Genomic DNA, 10,236 nt, shown 5'->3' with positions numbered 1-10,236 from the left:
TGGTTTGCTTGTGCAGGATCAGGTTGTCCATGTGAAAAATCAATGAGATATGATGTGCTCCATCTACATTTTTTCTTTGCTGCTACATCACCCAGGCTATAGATGTTGTGATACGTTTGGAAGAAGTATTAATTATCAACTGTTTGTTAAAATAATTTAAAATATAACTTCTATTTTTTTCTGAAAGTTTTTCTGTAGTATAACTTTAAATCTTTTTTGATTCATAGGACATTCGACATGTCATCAAAAATTTGAAACATGATTTCGAGTGAATAGAACTTCATGTAAACTAGGTAGCATATGAAAGTTTTATAGAGTTTTTTGGACTATTGATTACTTAGCCTTTTCATTTTATTTTTTTTGGAATCCAGCACCTATTCTGAAAAATGTACTGTATGCATGTTTATAGGTTAAATTAAATGGTTATAAATTCCTTTCATGCTTTTTTCGTCTTAAAAGGTACTTTTTCTCAAGTTTTTTTTTTGTAAAGAGGCCTAGATCTAGGGTTTTCTTTTTTTACGACAAAACTAAACAAAGTTGCAAGGCCCAACAACATAGACAGGGCCCAACAATAGGATTGTGTCGTGGCAGAATTTGTCCTGGGCATGATGCTGGGTGCGGCATGGACGCTTCAGAAACGAAAAAAAAAAAACAATCAAACAAAGACACAACAGGAAAAAGTTGTCAACGGGAGGATTCACAATGTAGGATGATGTCAGATGTGAGGTATTATCTCACATCTAGATGTAACATAGTCAGACCCCTAGCATTTTGTACTCTCGAAAAAAAGACCCCTAGCATTTTTGTATGTAAGCATGGGTTTATGGAGGGAGTACCCAGCCCAATTTGCTCCGACAAAACCTCTAAGTAACCCCTATACCGGCCGGATGAACAGCCTTGTTAGTAGGGGTCAGTCAGTTGGGTGTTGAAGCGTTCCTGAGGCTAAGCGATCCGCTCTGCTCTGCTGCTGTCGCCACAGTCAGAACCGGCCAAATATAGAACCCTCTCTCCGTGATCCGCGAATGAAGCTCTATTTACACCGGCACGCCGCAGACGGGGTCCACTTGCAAGTACCACACCATCTGGCCGGCCGCCGGCGAGACCACTACTGAAGAAGACGACGAAGAAGATGGCGGGCCGGGCGCTGCTCATCCTCGCCGCCGTGCTCCTCCTGTGCGCCGCCGAGTGCCGCCTCGTCCACGCATGGAAGAGGGTATGTAAGCAAATCGTTACATGTTTCTTTCGCCTTTATTTCACCGTCATGGATGGATGTCATCTCGCGTTTGGTCTGACGATGATGCATGCATCATGCATGCGCAGTCGTACGTGGTGTACCTGGGAGCGCACCCTTACGGCCGCGAGGCGACGGCGGAGGACCACGCGCGCGCCACCGAGTCGCACCACGAGCTCCTCGCATCGGTCGTCGGGAGCAAGCAGGCGGCGAGGGACGCCATCTTCTACTCCTACAACAAGAACATCAATGGCTTCGCCGCGTATCTCGAGGAGGAGGTGGCCAACCAGATGGCAAGTAAGGCAGCCATTCCCATTCCTTCATTACTCAAGAACATCAATGGCTTGGCCACGTATCTCTTTTACAGTTTCCCCTTGATTGATTAACTGATTGATTGGTTGGGCGATTGATGGAGAGCAGAGCACCCGGATGTGCTGACGGTGATGCCGAGCAAGATGATGAAGCTGCACACGACCAGGTCATGGGGCTTCATGGACATGGAGAGGGGCGGCCAGGTGCTCCCGGACTCCATCTGGAAGCACGGCAAGTTCGGCCAGAACGTCATCATCGCCAGCCTCGACAGCGGCGTCTGGCCGGAATCCAACAGCTTCAACGACGAGGGCATGGCCCCGGTGCCCAAGCGCTGGAAGGGCTCCTGCACCGACACCGCCAAGTACGGGGTGCCCTGCAACAAGAAGCTCATCGGCGCCAAGTACTTCAACAAGGACATGCTGCTCTCGCACCCGGCCGCCGTGGACGGCAACTGGACGCGCGACACCGAGGGCCACGGCACGCACACGCTCTCCACCGCCGCCGGCCGCTTCGTGCCGCGCGCCAGCCTCTTCGGCTACGCCAACGGCACCGCCAAGGGCGGCGCCCCGCGCGCCCGCGTCGCTGTATACAGGGTCTGCTGGACCGGGGAGTGCGCCACCGCCGACGTCATCGCTGGCTTCGAGGCCGCCGTCCACGACGGCGCCGACGTCATCACCGTCTCCTTCGGCGTCGACGCGCCCCTCGCCGACGCCAGCTCCTACTTCCACGAGGCCGTCACCCTCGGCTCCCTCCACGCCACCATCCACGGCGTCGCCGTCGTCTGCTCCGGGGGGAACGCCGGGCCCTTCGAGGACACCGTCGTCAACTCCGCGCCATGGGTCACCACCGTCGCCGCCAGCACCGTCGACAGGGACTTTCCCGACCAGCTCACCCTCGGCAACAACGCCACGATGAGGGGGATAAGCCTTGAGGCATCCGACCTTCACTCCAACAAGCTCTTCCCGCTCATCAACGGAAGCAGCGCCGCGCTCCCCAACTGCACCGTCAACCTCGCCACAAACTGCGCCACGGGCTGCCTTGACCCGGCCAAGGTCAAGGGCAAGATCGTCGTGTGCGTCCGCGGCGGGGATGTCCCGCGGGTCATGATGGGGATGACCGTCCTCACCGCCGGCGGCGTCGGGATGATCCTTGCCAACGGCGAGATGGACGGCAACGACATCCAAGCCGACCCGCACGTGCTCCCGGCCACAATGATCACCTACACCGAGGCCGTCTCGCTCTACAACTACATGTCGTCCACCCCGGAGCCGGCGGCCAACATCTCGCCGTCCAAAACGGAGCTCGGTGTCAAGAACTCGCCATCCATCGCCGCCTTCTCCGCTCACGGGCCCAGCGGCACGCTGCCCTACGTCCTCAAGCCGGACGTCGCCGCGCCGGGGGTGGACATCCTCGCCGCCTTCACCGAGTACGTCAGCCCCACGGAGGTGGCCGCCGACAAGCGCCGCTCCGAGTATGCCATCATGTCCGGCACGTCCATGGCGTGCCCTCACGTCTCTGGTGTCATGGGCCTCCTCAAGGCGGCGCACCCCAACTGGAGCCCCGCTATGATGCGATCCGCGGTCATGACCACCGCGCGCACCCAGGACAACACCGGCGCGCCCATGCGCGAGATGGACGGCAAGGAGGCCACCCCGTTCGCCTACGGCTCCGGCAACGTGCACCCGAACCGCGCCGTTGACCCGGGCCTCGTCTACGACATCACCCCCAACGGCTACTTCACCTTCCTCTGCTCCCTCGGCTTCTCCACCAAGGACCTGAGCAGGCTCAGCTCCGGCAAGTTTACATGCCCGGCCAAGCCGCCCCCGATGGAGGACCTCAACTACCCATCCATTGCGGTGCCGGCGCTGCGCCACAGGATGACGATCAAGAGGCGGCTCAAGAACGTGGGCCGGCCCGGGACGTACCGCGCATCGTGGCGCGCGCCTTTCGGGGTCAACATGACCGTTGACCCGACGGTGCTCGTATTCGAGAAGGCCGGCGAGGAGAAGGAGTTCAAGGTGAAGGTGGCGTCGGAAAAGGACAAACTCGGGAGGGGCTACGTCTTTGGGAAGCTCCTCTGGTCTGATGGGACCCACTATGTGAGGAGCCCCATCGTGGTAAATGCCCTGGATTGAGATTTTTTAATTTTGTGGTGTGTAGCTCAAGGGAAGGAAGTGTCCAGAGTTTAGGAATTTTATTTTTCAGTTTATTACTGAGAATGAGAAGAGTTTAGGTTTTAGGTCTCCTGGTTGCTAATAAACGCTGAATCTATTTTGGCTCTAGAGTGTAAATAAAGTGCAAAAGTTTTCTTTCTTGTAGATTCCCCCTTTCTAGAAATTGTGGTTGGTGCAATTTTCTTTGTGTGTTCTCCTCTAGTTCGGTTTCAATTGAAAATATTGTTCATAATGAAAACTTTAAATTGTCACTTCACTACATTTAATGAAACAATGCCTTATATTTACAGAAATACTAACTGGTCAAAATTCCACGGGAGGGGAAAATTTTGCATGTTGGTGCTTAAAATAGAGCATATATATGAAGGATATCAACGCCAAAAGCCTATTGAACTAGCATACCCTAAAAAGGTTAACATACAAATTACCATCGAACGGAAAGTTCAAAATGGAAAAGAAGGGACCTACGTCTGCAATATATGGTGGAGTGTCATACTCTTTGGACTCTATCTTTTCACGCCTCCCAAGTTTATGACCATGATCATTTTTCTTGAGAGTATTGACAGGGCTAGAGGTCATGATTGTTGCGATATGCGGTATGCAGGAAGGTGTCTTTGCAACATTGTGACTGACAATACAGACATGTGAGCTCATAGGCAAGACGATGATGATACCACATCTGGAGGTACTTAGGGGGGTGATTTGTCTGTGCGTTGTACTTGGTAGGCTTGCCGACGTGGCTTGTTTTAGCCGTAATCTTTGTTTATCGGTAGGTATGTTGCGGGGTGTTTCACATATTTTTTTTCTCAAATATAACCGGGACTTGTAGGGTTTTCCAGCCAAGTTTTTCTTATAAACGGATCATTTCTCCCTTGGCTAGATTTTCTGAAATTTCTTTGGCAATAAATAACTCAACGGTGGTTGTTCCATCAAAAAGGAATTTATCCGAGTACACGGGTCTTGATGACCCTAAGCCTGCCAAAACTATTATCACAAGAATGTATTGGGTCCCCAAGTACCCTCCATTCTCCATGCTTGCCAAATTAAACACCTTAATTATTATAACTGAGATGGTAATAATAATAATTCACTCGACTGGATGTGCAAGCAAAATGCTGCTTTATTTCTTGTGCCCCGACTTGCTACAATACAATCTAATTAATTAATTAATTAATTAAACTCGAATGCCAAATTGTTGAATCGAGGGACCCTGCGTAGCGATGGTTGGATGGGGACACCAATGGCGGTCTTACCCAGTCGACGGGGACACTCCTCTTCATCCGATGAGAGATCCTCCGCCACATCGTCCATGAACCCCACCTCCTTCATTGTCGTCTTGCTCTGCCGTTGTTGCTCTATTCACATCAATTGTGTTGCATGCGTCGATCGAGAAGGAAGCCACAGTTAGTACAACTTGAGGTTTATAACAAGAAAAACATGATGAAGCACTTTGTTTAAGGAATTAATATATGCAACTAGCAATGTACGAATATGTATAGCTCACCGGCGATCTTGTTGAGTTTGGTATCATCTTGGAGGCGGCGACGGAGGTGGCAGGATACAAGGATGATGCTAGTCGACACCACAGCCACCACCGCCACCAACCCAAGGCTTCCAATGTTGCTCCGGTCCATTATGGATAGATGCAAGAAGCTAGCTTGTGCTTGGTCGGTGTTGCCTTTATTTCTGGCTCTGAATGAAGAGATGGTGGAGATAGCTAATATATATGTCGTAATAAATCTGAGGAGGAGAAGACGACGATGACGGGCGAGACATGAGACATGCGTGGGTCTGTGCCGTCTCGTGTGAAAGAGCCCTCGAGTATGCATGCACCTGGTTATGGACTGACACAACCCATTTGCAGTGGCTTTGACGAATGCTCTAAAAGGTTCTTTTTGCCTATGTGATCTTTGTGTGTTATGTTCCTGCTTTTGTGTTTCTTTATTTGATTTGAGATATGTTTTGGTCCTGTTTTACTTGCTTGCACGGCGGGGTAGGTAGTGCCATGCGATCTTTATAGAAGCACCAATTACAAGATAGACATATACAGTCACACCCTCATAAATCTATGGCTTGATGTACTGTCTTTTGTATTGCACCGCACGTGTGTTGGGTTGGGAGTGTACATCTTAGATGTGCAAAAGGTCGGGCATGAACTCTTATTTCTTATAAGAGAGGATTCCTTATTGGATCCTATTTAAAAATATGCTTCCCCATTTGGCCCTAAAACAATATTTCTGCCCTATTTGGCACTCTATCTAAAATATTATGTCATATATGACATTGCCATCTATTTTTTTGTATCCAACAATGTTAACTGGAACGTGAAAAGACTATTTTTTCTGGTCTAGTATGTGACCAAAAATGTCTAGGACACAGAGAAACTTGATGGTGACTATGTTGAGCTTGGGGTAGAACAAGGAAGCTATTGGATCGATTGGTGGCCACCAGAGATGAGTGACAATGAGACCATGGTCGCAAGAAGCACAACCGTGCACTACTGCAGGATGCTGTTAACGCGACACTAGCATCAGAGACCCTTCGACTAAACTGTGTGCGATGCATTAATCGCACACCATGTTCTAATAAAACCAACACCAATAAGACGAACTGTGTGCGATGGCGAAGACATCAAGCACGATTCAGATTAGAGTTGCGTGTGCAATACGTGGCATACAGTTGATCCATACGTATTGTTTGCGATGAGCCAGAGCAACAGAAATGGTCAGCAAGATCAAGGTGTGTGCGATATACGACATAGAGTTCACACGGATGAATTTTTTGCGATTAGCCAACAGAACAGAAACGGTCAGCCAAATGAAAGTGCGTGCGATATACGACATACAATTCACACAGATGAACTATTTGTGATGAGTCAAAACAACAGAAACGTTTCAACTTAACAAAATGTGTGTGATATACGGCAAATAGGTCAGTAATCAGAAATATGTGGGAAGACCGGTAATAATATAGACTATTATTAGGAATTTTAGGTTTTTTTTTGGATAACAGGTAGTTTAGAGTTTAGGGATGTGTTCAAAATAGCTAATAACTGAATTCCTAATAATGGAGTTAACTCTTTACTTACTACTTTGTGTGCTTTTTTATTATTCCTTGGTGCAGTTGCGAAATCCTTCCTGCTAGCAGGACTACCAAGAAAATAAAGCACCAAATTTCCTCTGTCATTTAGGAAACATACTAGCCAACAAAAATGTGTCTGTTGTTTGAAATTAGAAAAACAGAGTTTGGTCAGGGAGGAAGAAAAATGCGTCTGCTGTTTCAGTAACAGTAGCATCTAACAGATTTCTCGCAATTTGGCACTCTAGTAATATGAGAGGACACACCAAAGTTATAGTTGATGCAGAACAGGTGCGGTCATTGTAAAATTGACCAGTGCATGAAAAATCACAACAAAATGAATTTTCTTGGAACAAAAAATTTAGCACTTGAGGGCTAAACCTTTTGGTGTTAACACAGAAAACATAGCACTTGAGGGCTAAACCCACTAAAGCGGCAGTGACACTGTCTATTATCACAGGATCACGAGAAGTGCAAGTGTTTCCATCACAGACCATCAATCACCACAGCTCGATGGCCAGCATAAAACTTACCATAGCTCAATGACCGTGGGCACACAGTGGAGAGGTAAGGTGTCAATGGCTTACCCATGACGCACTCGTTGGTGATGCTGGGCGCCTTTTTCCCCGGGTATAGCAAACGGCCTCTTGTGCACCTGTATGATGAAACCACACAAGGGAAAAAGAGAAACAATGCAAATATATACGTTTTGGATGATGAGAATACTCAAGTATCAAACAACATGAGTAGATAGTAATCAATTACAAAGCATGCATATATATCAGTATATAATGTGCCTATATGAAGATAGCCTCATCGTCTTCTTCCTATAAACCCCGACACAGTGACGCATCATGATATTAACATTCAATCTGGTAACAAGGCCAGAACACAGAGACACTACTTGCTAGCTTCTCACCATGATCTCTGTCATTTTACTTAACTTTTAAGCCTCCTTCACCATGTCCAGCATAAATTACCACGGCTCAATGTCCGCGGCCACACAAAGCATGAGAGAGAGAGAGAGAGAGAGAGAGAGAGAGAGAGAGAGAGAGAGAGCAAAGGAGAGGAGAGGAGCCAGTGGCTTACCTATGCTAGAAGCGAGGAAGAAGCGGACATCAGAGGGGCTAGGCATGAGGCATCCGGGTGAGCGCCTCCGGAGAAGGAGAGGCGTTGAGATGAGCGCCGACATGAGTAGATAGTAATCAACTACACAACATGCAAATAGATAGTAATGACATGAAGCAAGTAATCTGACAGCAAGTACCACAGATCCTTTAGCTGGTTGTCATGAGCTAAATGAATCATGTCGAGATGGAAATACTATTAAAGTTAGAGGAAATATGTGTTTTCTCCTTCATTATTTTTTTCAATCTCCCGTTCATTTTTTTATCCATACTGATCACACCCTTTATTCTCTCCTTTCGGTATTACTCCTACATACCCATTAAAATCGATCATTCATACTCCTGCCAATCGATATGGCCCCTCTTAACATATGTCATATATATGTATAAAGAAGATATAAAAGTTATATTGTGTGTTATCATTTCCCAAAATACACCATAGCAATTAATTAGGTTGATTAAGTTTATGCCCCGAACAAAATTTTAAAGTGCTTAACTGGAAAAAAAATAATAGCACGGTTGGAAATTACACATTTTTCTGATCAAATTATACATACAAATTTTTTCAATCCGAGTTACGGCTGCAAGGTTATAGGATGATCAGGTTTAACATATTCTGCATAAATAATAAAAGCCAGAGACTTAACGGGCTGAAAACAGAGCAAACTGGGCCTACTGCAGCTGAACGTGAAATATTACTCGCGTCCACGCTTGATCTTCCATTGTAGTTAGAAAAAGTCAAAAATTTCTGAAATATTTTTAAAATAAAGTTGATCTTCCATTGTGCTTGTGAAAAAATTCTACAAAAAGAACAACCCCCCCCCCCCCTTTCCGTTTGACTTCTTTCCAAAAAAATTGGCCAAAATAGTGTGAATAGTGACCTATAATAGCAAAAAGAAAATTGCCCTTAAGTTAACCCTGGTTTAATAATTAATATTTTTTCCTATATATGGTGTAGATAAAACCATGAACCAAGAGGTATTTTCCATGTAAATAAGGTCTTACATTATGGGACCGATGGAGTATGTCTGAGTTACACTAGTCGATCGTATCCAGACTTCAAGCAGCACTTTTGCCAAAAAAAGATACTAAATACTCGCTCTGTCCCATAATGTAAGATCTTTTTTGAATATATTACGTTGAAAAAATTTATTATATTATATGGCGGAGGGAGTAGTTAATAGCACTGGCGGAGCTACATGTAACTCTGCAGGGGCCATGGCGCCCCAGGTTTGGCAGTTTTTGTGAAGATATATTTTACAGAGACGAATAGATTGAAAAAATAATACAGGTTTTGCCCCCTCATATATTGATATTTTCTCTTTAGCCCCCCAACCAGTAGTGTGTAGCTCCGCCACTGGTTAATAGCATGGACAGATCGATGGCTCCAACATGGCAAATTATGAGTGCATACGTACCAAGCACTGGTAGACAGACAAGATACTCAGATATTTGAATAGTACAAGTAAATTATGATGGTTTAGCTATCGATCGCTACTATTACAGAGAATAATAATAGATAGATACTCCTAGACGGTAAGTAAAATAACGAAGCCCTCCCTCCAGTTTATCAGGCGTACTTGTCATCAAAATGGACAAAAAGGGATGTATCTAAAACTAAAATACATCTAGATACATCTCCTTTTATTCATTTTGATGACAAGTATTTCCGGACGGAGGGAGTACTCCGGAGTGGATGAATACAAGCATGTTATCACTTAACATATTGGGAATCATATCAAGTATCAGGGTTATGGAAAGCCATCTCTCTCTCTTAGAGATACCCCCCCCCCCCCGGCCCCCGCGTCGCTCCGCTTGGGGCGACTCGGGTGGCGACGAACCCTAGCCGCCGAACCTTCCCTCCCGCCTCCCCCCCTCCCCCCTCGCCGCCGCCCGAGGAGACCTCCGGCGCCGTCCGCGGGGTCGTCAAGGACGGCGGCGGCGAGGATCTGCTGCTCCCGACCGGAGGGCTCCGGACGCCGAGGCGGCGGCCTCGGGTGGCGAGGCGGCGCTGTCTCCGGCTGCAAGCGGCGTCGCAGGTGGTGGCCCTCCGTTTCCTTGGCCGCGAGGGTGGCAAGGGACGGCGGGAGCTGTTGTCGGTCGCAGCGGGTGTTGCGCCCTCCTCGCTCGTGGCTGGGTCTGATGGCGGTCTCCCTCCCCCACGCAGCACTTTGCCCCGCCGGATCTGGTCGTCGGTGGCCTCTGGCCGCCGGATCCGGTGTCGGGCTGTCCGGAGGTTCGGACCGAATCGGGAGAAATCCTTGGTTGGGATGCTCTAGCCATGACGGCGGCGACACTGACCGGTGTCGTTCCC

At 47.8% G+C, this 10,236-nt stretch overlaps 1 protein-coding gene and 1 long non-coding RNA gene across 2 annotated transcripts; one reads left to right on the top strand and one right to left on the bottom strand.

Moving 5' to 3' along the window:
• Positions 1-1,022: 1,022 nt before the first annotated feature.
• On the top strand, positions 1,023-3,807 carry LOC123110188 (subtilisin-like protease SBT5.3; the record flags this gene model as incomplete). Its single annotated transcript, XM_044530662.1, is given in 3 exon segments — positions 1,023-1,213; positions 1,321-1,528; positions 1,652-3,807. Coding segments are annotated over 3 exon segments (2,319 nt in total). The 5' UTR covers positions 1,023-1,129.
• An 897-nt stretch (positions 3,808-4,704) lies between these two features.
• LOC123115508 (uncharacterized) lies at positions 4,705-5,559 on the bottom strand. The gene is made up of 2 exons (XR_006456638.1): positions 5,222-5,559; positions 4,705-5,072 (listed from the first exon to the last, which is right to left on the bottom strand). It is a non-coding gene; the product is annotated as an uncharacterized lncRNA (long non-coding RNA).
• Positions 5,560-10,236: the final 4,677 nt, after the last annotated feature.

This window comes from Triticum aestivum, chromosome 5B, assembly GCF_018294505.1.
Source record: "Triticum aestivum cultivar Chinese Spring chromosome 5B, IWGSC CS RefSeq v2.1, whole genome shotgun sequence".
Classification (NCBI taxonomy): domain Eukaryota; kingdom Viridiplantae; phylum Streptophyta; class Magnoliopsida; order Poales; family Poaceae; genus Triticum; species Triticum aestivum.
The sequence above is the reverse complement of the archived record's forward strand: the minus strand, read 5'-3'. Positions and strand labels throughout refer to the sequence as shown.